The 13,744-nt window shown below is 45.3% G+C and overlaps 1 protein-coding gene across 3 annotated transcripts in view; it reads left to right on the plus strand.

Annotated features, from left to right (window-relative positions):
- FGFR2 (fibroblast growth factor receptor 2) overlaps positions 1-13,744 on the plus strand; it is a 146,703-nt gene continuing 132,959 nt past the window's right edge. For all 3 annotated transcript variants that reach the window (XM_012001070.1, XM_012001073.1, XM_012001069.1), the window contains exons 1-2: positions 1-334; positions 4,310-4,592. In XM_012001070.1, the coding sequence (XP_011856460.1) occupies positions 4,427-4,592 (166 nt within the window). In that variant the 5' untranslated portion in view covers positions 1-334; positions 4,310-4,426. The remainder of the gene's footprint in view (positions 335-4,309; positions 4,593-13,744) is intronic.

The following is a 13,744-nucleotide window of genomic DNA, read 5'->3' on the forward strand; positions in this document are numbered from 1 at the left end:
CCGCGAGCCCCGGGGGCCCCGAGGCCGCAGCTTGCCTGCGCGCTCTGAGCCTTCGCAACTCGAGAGCAAAGTTTGGTGGAGGCGACGCCAAGCCTGAGTCCTTTCTTCCTCTCCTTCCCCAAATCCGAGGGCAGCCCGCGGGCGTCATGCCCGCGCTCCTCCGCAGCCTGGGGTGTTCTTGAAGCCTGGGAGCCTTGTCGCCGGTGAAGACCCAAGGACCACTCTTCTGCGTTTTGGAGTTGCTCCCCCCAACCCCGGGCTCGTCGCTTTCTCCATCCCGACCCACGCGGGGCGCGGGGATAACACAGATCGCGGAGGAGCGTTGCCATTCAAGGTAATCGCCGCGCAAGACGCCTCGGGGAGCTTCCCCAGTCGGGGACGTGGACGCCAGGGGAGCCCGGGACGCCGGGTGCACAGTCCTCTGGGCGGGGGGCGCGGAAGGACTGGCATTGTGGAGGGCACTCCGTGTCCTCTCTCTGTGGCTGCATAGGTGATGGGGGAGGTGGGTGCGTGCTGACTGCCGGTGTTCGGGAAGTTCTGCCTCTGCCACCCCCATCCAGATGCTGACATCTGCCTCTGGCGTTGACGCCCCCCTCCCTGTCAAACCCTGGCGGGCGCATTCCCGCTGACTGGGCGCGTTTCTCCGACCCCAGAGCAGACTGGCGGAAGGTTCGCCTGCCCGTGGCACAGCCCCGCAGGCCGGGTCCCAGGGGGCATCTCTGAGGTGCTCCATCCGTGGGTCCTGGGAACTTCCGTCCCATCCAGGCCCCACGGAGACTCGTTTTTCGGGAGGGGGCCGCTGGGGTGGGGCCGGTGACATCCCGTAGGGGTGGCGATGGTCAAGGGTGGCACTGTTGGGGAGGCGACGGCTCCAGTGCCCGGTTTTCGGTGCCGGGGCGCCCCTCTCCCACAGCCGCCGTCGGCGCTGGAGGGAGCGCAGCGCGCCTGGGGCTAGGGGGCGAACTGGACCGACTTTTTCTAGTTCGTCTGCCTGCTCTGCCGCAGCGGCTGGGAGATGTCGAAAGCGCAGGCGAGTTCTAACTTGCGCGCTCATTCTTGCTCATTCTTTCGGCGACGGGGCCGCGCTGGGGAAATCAGCCGAGGGCCCTGCGTGGCGCTGGCTCCGACCCTCGCGGACCGCGAACCTGGCGCAGGAGGCCGGCCCGGGGGCACCAGCCTCCGTCGCTCTCCTCGCACCCCACTCCCATGCAGATCTTTCTCCAGACCCTCCTTCTTTTCGCCCAATACAATAAAACCTACCCTTAAAGGCAAACCTGCTTTCAAACTCAGGGCACCCATTATGTGTTTGGTGTGAAACGCTATCAACATTTAAAACTCCATTGTCCCCCTGGTCCCAAATCCCTGTAAATCTTCCACCCGGCTCGACTCATTTTCATCTGAAAAGCCTGTTTAGTTTGAATAGAAAAGCAATCAGGCGCCCCTCTCCCTTTCCCTGGAATGTCAATTAAAATGCAGATTTCTCTGAGCTCTTTAGCGCCCCGAGAAGGGGGAGAAAAACAGGATATTTCAGGCAAACAAATGAAAGAAGTGCTGCCCTGAAAGGGGGTGGTGGTGAGGAGCACCCCCAAGCTGCTCGCAAGTTCTGATTGGACGCAAGCATTAAACTGGGAGGGCATTGTGGTCCTGAGTCAGTGTGTGTGTTTTGAGATTTCAATTTGTTGAGGAATTTCCCCACCAGACTTGACCCCTTGACAGCTCCCGCTCCTACTCAGTGCTGGGGAGAAGTAGGGAGGCCTTAAGCGAAGAGATGGGTCTGCACTTTGGAGGAGCCGGGCACTGTTGACTTTCCTGATGTGAAATCTACCTAGGAAGAAAACGCCAGGTGCTCCCGGTGGCCGAGCCAGCAGTGTGTCGACAGATCACCCCTTAGGTGGAAGCCCAAAGCGGAGGGCATTGTATTGATCTGCCTTCTTGGAGGGCCGGGGTTTTGGGAATGTCATGGTAAATTGAAGAGCCCAGCACAGGCCTGGCATGGGGACCACTCCGCAGCCAAGCCCTTCCTGCTTGTCACTCTGCCTGTCTTTGGGGGCAGGCTTGTGCCGAGGTGAAAATGGACCGGGGGGGCGGGCGGCCGAGAAGAGCCATCCATCAGAGGGAGGGTGACAACTCCTCCCGCGTGCAGGCTGAGAAGAGAGTTCCCTTTCAAGGGGAAAAATAAACACGCTGGGGCTTTCACTGGGGCTCAGACTCCAGGAAGGATTATGGTATTGAAGGCAGGAAGCCGGGATTGTGGCCGCCAGCGGCATGCTGGGCCTGTGTTCCCAACACCGAGCCTGGGGACCTAATTATCCTGCCTAGGAGGTCGCACCATACTTTTGTCCACTTGGGTGAGGAACTGTGCAGACCTGTCGCCTTAGGTCCCCGCCTTCCAGAGTTTTGGGGAGGGGGCTGCTGTGGGGTTTGGACCTGGAAATGGCTGAAATGCAAATTTCTAGTGCAAGCTAGCAGGATGATGGAATGGCTTGAGATTCAGCGGAGAGCCCTGTCCACCTTTCTCTGCCTGGAGCCAAGGAGGCTCCTCTGGTTAGGGACAGGTAGGGGAGCAGGCTGGGGAAGGAGCCTGGGGCGAAACCTCTGCGAGGACTTAGGATTGTTCCTGAAGGCGTGTTAGAGGTAGAAAATTCCCCTGCATTCTGGAAATGCTTAGTAAATCAATGAGAATGTTTGTGTACTTTCCTCCCACATATGTGTAGAAATAGATCCGAAATTATCTTTTGAGGCTCTTGATTAAGAGGAAAGAAAAGTTAGGAGGAAAAATCTTTCAAGCTATCTGAAAACACATGCACACACACACACTATGCACGCACACACACCGTGGACACACACAACTGCACACATTTCTTGTTTTTGCTGCGAATCATGCCGTTTCACCTGTGCTATCTTTGAAGCTGAGGTTTTCTTTATTCCTCCTTTGGAAATGATGTGGTATATTCTTTTCCCTCATCCATTTTTATCCTCAGTCAAAGCTAAAAGGAGCAGTTTTTATGATAAGATTTGGGGAGGCTCCAGTAGTATTGAAATCCTATGTCATAACTTGAAACATCGAGTGGGTACATAAAAAATGTAGAGTTTAGAAATTTTTGTATTAAAGGCCTCCCTCCACCCCCAATGTTAGAAAATGTGGTTCATTCCTGCGGTTCACAGAATCCGAAGCCTGAGATTGATGTGCCCTTTCTTGTGATTGTTTTAATCATTCTCTAAAGTTTGTGCATTTTGACTCTACCCTTAGTCACAGAGGGTACTGAGTGAATTTAAAGTTGCTTGGAATGTATTAAGCTTTCTTGGAAAATTCTCTTTCCCTTGGATCAAATGGGTGAATAGAATAGTAAGCTGAGTGTCCTCTTCTAACTTATACTGTGAAAATTTAGCCAATAGGTTTGCATATTGAAAGTTATTGGTCCAATCACATACCATGACTAAAATTTACATAATTTACATCATCATTATTAATAAATTCCTGCATAATTCATCAGAATTTGCATCTGCTCAGTTTCCTAACCCTTCTACAGAGGTTGAAGACATTTAGCAGCCCTGGACTGCCATTTAGTCACAGGGGAAGGGAATTCAGGCTTCGAAATCCTTTTTGGATCAGCTGCATTGAATGCGCTGCAGTTGTGTTCACTCTTCGTAAGTGGCTGCTTGGCGGAAGATGGAAATACACTTCTCCATTTGAAAATGAATCCTGACAAGTGTAAACTGGTGGGAATTTTCTGTAGCCTTCCTGGGATTCTTTTGATTTTGCTGGTCTCCTTTCTTCCCAAGAGCTACAGTGAGGGTGGGACAGACTGCTCAGCTCCAGCCCAGCAGAAATGCGGAGCTGTGAGCAGACGCCTCCAACAGTTCAGCTTTCTAAAGCCCAGTTGGACTAAGAGGAGGGAATGAGGTTGGTTATGCCAACCCGAGCACTTTTAACTTGCTTTTGTAGTTGCCCTTGAAACTGAGGTCATGTTGCTTCTGCTCATTGAGGGCGGTGGAGGCGATAGTGGATAGTAGAAGAGAGCACACGTTGCCTCACTGAAGTGGCTGCACGTATCTGAGTCCTGTAGCTACTGTTTTATCTCTGTTTCTTAAAAGTATGCTTTTAAAAAGATTAGCCTAACACATTTCTGTGGCCCGGTCTGGTGGAATCACCTGGGACTCTGAGGTGAGGATGGAAGGATTTAGCAGATAATGAAAAAGAACTCTGTTTGCACACATTTGAGAGGCTGAAAAATGGTTTTATCCCACTTGGGCTGGAGTGATTTGGCATTGGGGAAGATTCCCTGACTCGCCAATCTCTTTCCTGTAGTGACTGCAGCAGCAGCAGCAGCAGCAGCGGAGGCAGCGGCGGCAGCGCCTCGGTCCCTGAGCCCACCACAGGCTGGAGGCATTGCGCGCAGTCCATGCCCGTAGAGGAAGTGTGCAGATGGGATTAACGTCCACATGGAGATATGGAAGAGGACCGGGGATTGGTACCGTAACCATGGTCAGCTGGGGTCGTTTCATCTGCCTGGTCGTGGTCACCATGGCAACCTTGTCCCTGGCCCGGCCCTCCTTCAGTTTAGTTGAGGATACCACATTAGAGCCAGAAGGTAAGTCATTTAATTTCACTTTTCAAGTTTGTTTTGGGATTTGTCTGGGGACAGATTGTTAAGGCCTGTTTTAGAAGCAGCTACCCTTGCATTGTAAATGAGGCTTCTAAGAGCACCTGACGGTGGTCTCTTGGTTCCCCGCAAGGCAGAGCTGATGAGGGAAGGTCCTTTGCTGCAACACTGCAGGCAGAATGGTATAGTTTGGTGGTTTCTTGCTGTGTGTGTTTCTCTGTGCTGGGTGAGGGCGGCAGCTGGAGCTCACCTTTATCCAGCGCCCGCGAGAGCTGTGAAAGGGACGAACCTGGGGAGGATGAATGTCATCTCTAGTCTCCCCTAGCAGCATTCCTGCTCCTTACAATGTAAAGAATTGCTATTTTCTGACAAAAGGAACCACTAAAAGAAATTGCCAACATCTGAAATGCTGATGTCTTATTTTCATTGTTTAAGGAGAAAAGAAGGTTCTGAAGTTTAGCGCAGAGAGAGAGGCTTGACATCTCAGAATTTTTTTTTTAGCCATTGTAATTCCTAATACTTAAGCAATGCATCATCACAAAGTGGCAGATTCTATTTTAGGTAAACTTGAAAGTGAATGTGCCAGGGGATCTCCTCCAGCTGAGAAGCTCCAAGTATCACAGGGCATGCATTGGTGTCACAGCTTTGGAAACTTAATTTTCAAGGTGTAAGTCCAGTTGTGAGGACTACATGAGGCTGAATTGTTCAGCTTAGCAGATTTGAAACCTCTCTCCCAGCCCTTTGGAGACAACGTGAGCCAAGCCTCTACTTGGTGCTGCATTGAAATCTGTCATCAGTAGGGAATATTGGTAGCTGAGTTATTTTTTGAGTGGTAATCCGAGAATAAAACGGCATATCCCAGCACTCATCGCCACTTAATGAACCTGTTTGCAGAGAGCCCACCTGGTGCCTGCCTGGCTTTAGGAACCCGCAGCAGTCCGAATGGTGTCTGGGATAAGCTGAGCTGCTCTGGGAACACATCCCATGCGTGGGGTGAATATACAGCACACTTACCCAGTGGGGTAGGCTGGGAGAGGACAGAGAGCCCAGCCTCCTTAGCCGGATCAGGACAATTTAGGAAGGAGGGTTGTGTCCATCTGAGATGAGAGTTCTGAGAGACATGGGCTCCCCAGGAAGACCCCGGGCATGTGTCATTAAAGGATGAGGACCGAAGCACTTATCACCTGAAGCAATCGTGTGAGACTGGGGAACTTTCTGTTACACAGAGGGATGGCAGCTCTATAATTAATGGGTGTGGTGACATCTCCCAATCTGGTAGGAGTTTGTGTCTGAGGCTTGTATAGCTACAGCTACTGGCCAGTTATGGAACTGCCTCTTGGTAACTTATGCTGGGACACCAGGATGAATGTAATTTGCAGTGGTGATGCATTTTTATAGGGCTTTCATGTAAGAGGGAAAAAGTTCCTGGTTTCTGAAAGTCATGCCTATACTTCTTTAATTTTGCTAATAATTAAAATGGATGTTTCCGTAATTGCTAGTTTTCCCTTAAGTGCATGGCTCAGCAAAAACTGAGGAAGCTTGAGCTGGGATTTCCTACAGTGTGGGCTTTAGGAGCAACCCAGGTTAGAGAAAAACTGTCATTTTTCATTTGGCTTTTCAGAGCAGCGTTATTGTGAGTTTATTTCAACATAAAGTGTAAAATGGTCCCGGAGGATTTGTTTTACTATATTTAATTCTTGAAGGAAGTTTAAAATTGTGTATACATGCAGGGAGGGACAGGTGAGGCAGAGGGAAGAAATAGTGGAAAGGGACGAAGTTCCCCAAAAGAGTCTTTGTGTAAGAATTTAAATCCAACAATGTGGGTATTGTTGGAAGCAGGCCTGCTCAACCTGGGATCTGTCGATGCACTTATGGATCAGGAAGGAGGTCCATGAAGTTCTGGAAGTTTTAGGTAATATTTTGTTAATGTCCTTTTGTGCATTTTTATGGGTTCATAGTTTCCATGAGCTATGAGTTCATTTGCATCGAGAATTATGAGATGGAAAAGAAAAGATGTTTTAGAGGAAGGTGCAAAACCTGACAAAGAGGCGGCTTTGGACAAGCATACAAGTCCCGGGCCTCAGTTTCCCATTCTGTCATCTGAGGGCTTGAAAAGATGATTTTTAGGGTCTCTTCATTAATAGTCATTGAATATTAATGTCCTCAGAAGTCTTCTGACTCTTCCACCAAAAGGTTGTTAGGAGATTTCCATTTGACCTGAACTTAAAGAGCAATTAGCACAGGGGCTGGCATCCGGTAAGCATTGGGTGCATGGTCTTGTCACCATTGTCGCCAGTGAGCTGGGAACATGGGTCTTCCCAGTCCCGTGGGCTGGCTGTGCCAGGTGCCACAAGGTCAAAAAACATCTAGGCTTTTGGAGACAGTTGAGAAGAAAGTTGTTTTTGGATGGAGGGGGCCTTGGTGTTTCCAGGAAGCTGTGTTTGCTTTCTGTAGGGTCCCCACTTCCCCTCATCTGTTAGTCTAATACTGGCCACTGATTTGAGCCCTGAGACCAGTTCTTCCGTTGCACGAGTTCTGCTTTGGTGTCAGAGGTGATTAGGAAGGTCATTGAATTACAGATGAGAACGGAGTTTTTAACAACGGAGAATGGGCTCAGGTTTAGGCTCTGTGCTGGCGAATTGGAGAGAGAGAGAGAGAGAGAGAGAGAGAGAGAGTGTGTGTGTGTGTGTGTGTGCGCGCGTGCGTGTGTGCCTGTGCCCCTGTCCATCAGTTCTCCATGGTTAGAACAACTGTAGCTTGGTTAGCAGTAAGTTCCACCTTGACCTTCAGCGCACCAAGGTCTTATCTTGTAAGACTTCTTGGTTTGCTAATTTATTTGGAAGCTCAGTTTAGATAATGTCTATTGAATAGGAGAAAAATGTGACTGAGAAGTTCCAGGAAGAAGCAGCCTGGGCCCTAACACTAGAGGGTCCTTTTCTTTTGGTCCCTCAGGGAAAGGATATGGTTAGTCATCTTGGCTTTGTACAATGTCATGTCATGTCATATCATATTATATGTCATATATATCATATATATATCATTTGTCTTTTGGACCCTTTCCGAAGTAGTAGCAGTGGAGTTGGGTCCACTTAGTTGACTTAAGAAAATAATCTCTAGAAGATTTTAGTTTTTAATATTTCAGATTAAATATGAGTTTTCCAATTGGTCATTCATTGTTAATTTCCTTTTGGCCATTCATTGTTATAGGGGACCAGCAGAGGAGTGAAAACATGGTTGACTCGAAGAGGGGCAGTCCTCAATGCCAAGTACTATTCTGTTGATTAACATTATAAATATTTGAAGTATAGTCAAGCTTGATTACCCTGAGAGGGGGCAACTCTTACTTTCAAGTTCTTCCTGACATTGTCACCTACTCTGGTTAATTAAGTCATTGTTGACATTAATGGCATCTTTGTTTACACCAACCCAGTAGGAGCTAAAATGAAAGGGCTTTTCAACCCTAAACCCTTAATTACTTTCCCGCCCTCCACAGAGTGTGACTCTGAAAAGTAACAACCTGAAAAAAATGTAGTTTGTGTAGCAATTTTTTGTCAATCTTCTGAGAGGTGATGGATGCCTTCCTGGACCAGCGTGAGTTGGTCCAGAGTTCAGTAGCAGAAACATTGAGGACAGGATCTGCACAGAGACCTCCCTAAGTCAGATTTTTCCAGTATGGTTTAAGTCCTTTGTTAGAAGTATTGTAAATGCCATAATATTAGCCATACGCATTTAATTGCAAGTTAAAAGAAAGGAAGAAAGAATATATCCGCACACCAAGAGTGAATGATTTAAAATAATCTTCTGTTTTGTATTATCTGCATCTTTGTTTTTCAATATGAGTGTTAATATTTAAGAGTTGACTGTAACTTGATAGTTTTGGAACAAGGACTTATTCTTGGTCAATTAAACCAAATGCAGGCTTATACAGTTAAATACACAATGAAGTACACATTCTTTATTAGTATATAAAGTGTTTCACAATTCATAGACCAAGAGCCATGTTTAATATTACTTATAGAGCAAAAATCTGGCAAGCCCAGAGAACTGGTACTTGTATCATCTCTATACTGGCTCACTCTGATTCAACTTTGGGGTATATGTGTGTGTTTCTGTTTTGTCTGTTTATTTCAACCAGTTAAAAGAGCGTTTATACTATGCCAGTGGCCCCACATCGAGCCATAAGTAAAGACTTTATTCCTTTCAAGTCTTTTTGACCCAGTTGAGGGTGAGAATTCACAAAACCACAGCAATCCAATATGAGATGTTTTTAATATCAGACTTAACAAATAATTACATGGCTGTGAAATAACTGGGGTCGTGTTTAAACTGGAAGTGTTTTGTTTCATGTTCGTAGTTTCAATAAAATGTATCCACTAGTCTTCCAGTTTGCAGACTGTTGTTTAGGTGTTTGCTTAGCCAGGGTAATTGTTAAAAACTCCCTCTAATCTAGTTTACTCTTACATTTCCATTGAAGCTAATTTTAGTCATTAAAGGAAAACATGGGAAATTGATTTTTGGGTACCTGCCTGTTAAGCTGGGTAGGAAATATAGCTGGTGTGCTACTCTCCACTGTACTGGTCTGATTCTTAGCAGGGGAGCAGGGGGACATCTCTGTAGGCAGTTCAGAAATTATTTTTTGGAAGTTTTTTGGGCTATTCCACAGATAATTCTGATCCAGTGGGTTTTATGCAACTGTGCAAAATGCTTATGGTCTCTATTTTTCTTTTCCTTGAGAGATGATTTTAGCCTTTGGTTTTTTGTTTGTTTTTATTTTTTGAGACAGAGTCTTGATCTGCCACCCAGGCTGGAGTGCAGTGGTGCAATTGTACCCTCACTGTATCCTCAAACTTGGCTTACTGTACCCTTGAACTCCTGGGCTCAAGGGGTCCTCCAACCTCCTGAGTAGCTGGGACTACAGGCCTGGCTAATTTTTAAGAATAGTTTGTAGATACGGAGTCTCACCATATTGCTCAGGCTGGTCTCTAACTCCTGACATCAAGCGATCCTCCAGCCTTGGCCTCCCAAAGTGCTGTGATTACAAGTGTGAGCCGCCACGCCTGTTCTAGCCTTAAGTTTTGCATTTTTAATCATCTTTTTTGCTGTATCCCATATGAGATTTAGAGATGGCTCTACTTTTTTAGCTTTCTTAGCATTGAAATGCTTGGTGTTGCTAACCATACCCCATCTTTACCACACCGTCTTCCTCCCTGACTTGCCTTCTTACTGTAGTTTGGTCAAGAACTTGAGGCCAAGTTTTGTTTTTTTTAAATTTTTTAAATTTTATTTTAGGTTTGGGGGTACATGTAATGGTTTGTTATATAGGTAAACTTGTGTCATGGGGCTTTGTTGTACAGATAGTTTCATCACCCAGGTATTAAGCCTAGTGCCCAACAGCTGTTTTTTCTGCTCCTCTCTCTCCTCCCACCCACCCTCCACCCTCAAGTAGACCTCAGTGTCTGTTGTTCTTTTCTTTGTGTTCTTGAGTTTTCCTCATTTAGCTCCCACTTATGAATGAGAATATGCAGCATTTGGTTTTCTGTTCCTGTGTTAGTTTGCTAAGGATAGTGGCCTCCAGCTCCATCCATGTTCTTGCAAAAGACATGATCTTGTCCTTTTTTATGGCTGCATAGTATTCTATGGTGTATATATACTACATTTTATTTATCCAATCTGTTATTGATGAGCATTTAGGTAGATTCCATGTCTTTGCTATTGTGAATAGTGCTGCAATGAACATCTGTGTGCATGTGTCTTCATGGTAGAATGATTTATATTCCTTTGGGTATATACCCAGTAATGGGATTGCTGGGTCGAATGATAGTTCTGCTTTTAGCTCTTTGAGTAATCACCACACGGCTTTCCACAATTATTGGGCTAATTTACACTGCCACTAATAGTATATAAGTGTTTTCTTTTCTCCACAACTTTACCAGCATCTATTATTTTTTGACGTTTTATTAATAGCCATTCTGACTTGTGTGAGATGGTATCTCATTGCGGTTTTGATTTGTATTTCTCTAGTGATGTTGAGCTTTTGTTTTTTTTCATATGCTTGTGGGATGCATATATGTCTTCTTTTGAAAAGTGTCTGTTCATGTCCTTTGCCCACTTTTTATGTGGTTGTTTTTCTTTTGTAAATTTAAGTTCCTTATAGATGCTGGACATTAGATCTTTGTTAGATGCATAGTTTACAAATATCTTATCCCATTACATAGGTTGTCTATTTACTCTGTTGATAGTTTCTTTTGCTGTGCAGAAGCTTTTAAGTTTAATTAGATCCCATTTGTCAATTTTTGCTTTTGTTGTGATTGCTTTTGATGTCTTTGTCATGAAATCTTTGCCCATTCTTATGTCCAGGATGGTATACTGCCTAGGTTGCCTTCCAGGGTTTTATAGTTTTGGGTTTTACATTTAAGTCTTTCTTCCATCTTGAGGTGATTTTTTGTATATGGTATAAGAAAGGGGTCAGCTTCAATCTTCTGCATATGGCTAGCCAGTTAACCCAGCACCATTTATTGAATAGGGAGTCTTTTCCCCATTGCTTGTTTTCATCAGTTTTGTTGAAGATCAGATGGTCGTAGGTGTGCAGCCTTATTTCTGAGCTCTCTATTCTGTTCCATTGGTCTATGTGCCTATTTTTATACCAGTACCATGCTGTTTTGGTTACTGTAGCCCTACAGTATAGTTTGAAGTCGGGTAATGTGATGCCCCCAGCTTTGTTATTTTTGTTTAGGATTGCCTTGGCTATTCAGAGGCTAAGTTCTTTTAAAAAGAGGTCTGATTGAACAAGATGCTGGGCAGGTTATTGTGGTGGTCCTTCATGTCTTGAAGATGTCTCCTTCTGTAATAGACAAAAGTCACACTTTTTACAAGTTTCTTTTTCCTTGCTGTGATTTGTATGTGGTGGCTGATTTCTATTTATATAACTTCAAGCTCTTACCATTTAAATATTCATACAAAAGTATGAATTGTTGGGACAAGCCACGGTCATCCTTGAAGAGTGTGTGTCAAGTAAAATAGGCATGCTTTAGATTTTCAGTAATTTTGGTTTGGGAAACATGTACCGTGCCAGAGCTTTCAGATGCTGAATGTGTCATTTACTCCACTTTGGAACACCGTAAGTAATTCTGCGCCATTGTGGACTTTGACCACGTCATGCCACTCTTAAAAACTTCTGATTCTTTTTTTTTTTCGAGACGGAGTCTTGCTCTGTCACCCAGGCTGGAGTGCAGTGGCGTGATGTCCGCTCACCACAAGCTCCGTCTCCAGGGTTCACGCCCATTCTCCTGCCTCAAGTAGCTGGGACTACAGGTGCCCACCACCACGCCCGGCTAACTTTTTGTATTTTTAGTGGAGACGGGGTTTCACAGTGTTAGTCAGGATGGTCTTGATCTCCTGACCTCATGATCCGCCGGCGTGAGCCACCGCGCCTGGCCAAAAACTTCTGATTCTTTTTGACAGTACCAAGTCAGAGAGCTAAGCTGTGGTATATTCTTTCCTTTAACCCCTTGTCTAAGTAAAGAATGGTAAATTCCAATTCATTTCAGAATAGAATGCACACATAGAGAATTTCAGGTTATGCTGAATGTGTTTTATGAGGGGGCTAAAAATAGCTTATAAGGAAAATGCTCATAGATTCAGGAATGAGAACAAGGGACGCATTTGTTTGTATGATTTATGTAGCACCTTTCTTGGAGACAACTCAATTCTGAGCTCTAACGTTTATAAACTCTATATAAATTGTCGTGATTATTTTTGAACCCTTGAGCTCCTATATTACTATATGTGACCCATTTTTATACCTGACAGTTTACTGTTAAATTTTCCATACTGACCAGTTGTAATATTTTAAAAGTATCCAGACATTGAAAAGGCCAACTGTGTGTATCTATGGTGTGTGTATGTGCTCGGGGGGATGTACTATAAAATGAATGTCAAGATCATTGCAATGGTTAAGTTTAGGGTTTAAACTCTATGAACACCCTTAAAGTTCAGATTGTCAGTTGACAGTGGGATTGTCCCCAAAGATGTGTGGCTGCCTTAAGGAGCCTTCTTGTCCTGCTAAGCCTCCTGGATTTCCACCAATGCATGTTGCATTTCTACCTGGCTGCAATAGACGCACAATTGAATATATGTCGTGGACATTTATAAATGTTTCAAATTTAAAGCCAGTCGAATTTTTAAAAGAATAAGAATCTTCTCTGCATTTAATCTAAATTCTGTATCTGCCATTCTTAAAAATAGAATTGATTAAAATCGTTTTGGATGGCGTGTGGTATGCTTTCTGGAGACAGAAACTAACAGAGGGAACTTGACCTTGGGAGGTAGGTTTGAATCTCTCCACTATCTACTGATGCTGTGATTTCAGAAACATTAGATAACCTCTCTGAGCCTCAAAGATAGTATCTATCTTGAAGGGTGCATATGCAGATTAAATGCAAATGAAATGTAAAGCCCCCTACTGAATTTCCTGGCCCAGAGTAGGTATTCATTAAATGCCGATTTCTTCCCTGTCCCACTTCCTGTCAAAGTAAATCTAAAACTAATATTTCCTGGACCAATAAGATGTTTACAGTGTATAGTGATAATTGTCTGATGAGAGGCGTTTGCATTAATTAAAATATAAAACTGGCTCTAGGCCCTGGATTTGTCCAACCCTTTTTATTATCTTGGGCTTTTGCAAGGCCCATGGATTTTAGCAATGGGAACATCCTGCTGCTTGCAGTCCAAATGGTTCAAGGTTGACATTTTTTTCCCCTCTGTTGAAAAAAGTCAGTTGCAGCTCTGTAATAATAACAGCAGACACATACTTCATGAAGAACAATGTATTTTGGCAAAAGAGTTCTGTCTGAGGCTTCAAAATACAAAATACACTGTCACATTGCCATTAGGCCCCGTGAAGAACATTGGAGAGGGGTTATGGAATCAGTTGGGGTGGGGTGCGGGATGGAGAGGGGTTATGGGATTGGTTGGTGTGGGGTATGGGATGGAGAGGAGTTATGGGATCGGTTGGGGTGGGGTGTGGTGTGGAGAGGAGTTATGGGATCGGTTGGGGTGGGGTGTGGGATGTGGGGTGCAGGGTGGAGAGGGGTTATGGGATTGGTTGGGTGGGGGTGTAGGATGGAGAGGGGTTATGGGAT

The sequence above is a fragment of the Mandrillus leucophaeus genome, unplaced genomic scaffold, assembly GCF_000951045.1.
Source record: "Mandrillus leucophaeus isolate KB7577 unplaced genomic scaffold, Mleu.le_1.0 Scaffold65, whole genome shotgun sequence".
In the NCBI taxonomy this organism is placed as follows: Eukaryota; Metazoa; Chordata; class Mammalia; order Primates; family Cercopithecidae; genus Mandrillus; species Mandrillus leucophaeus.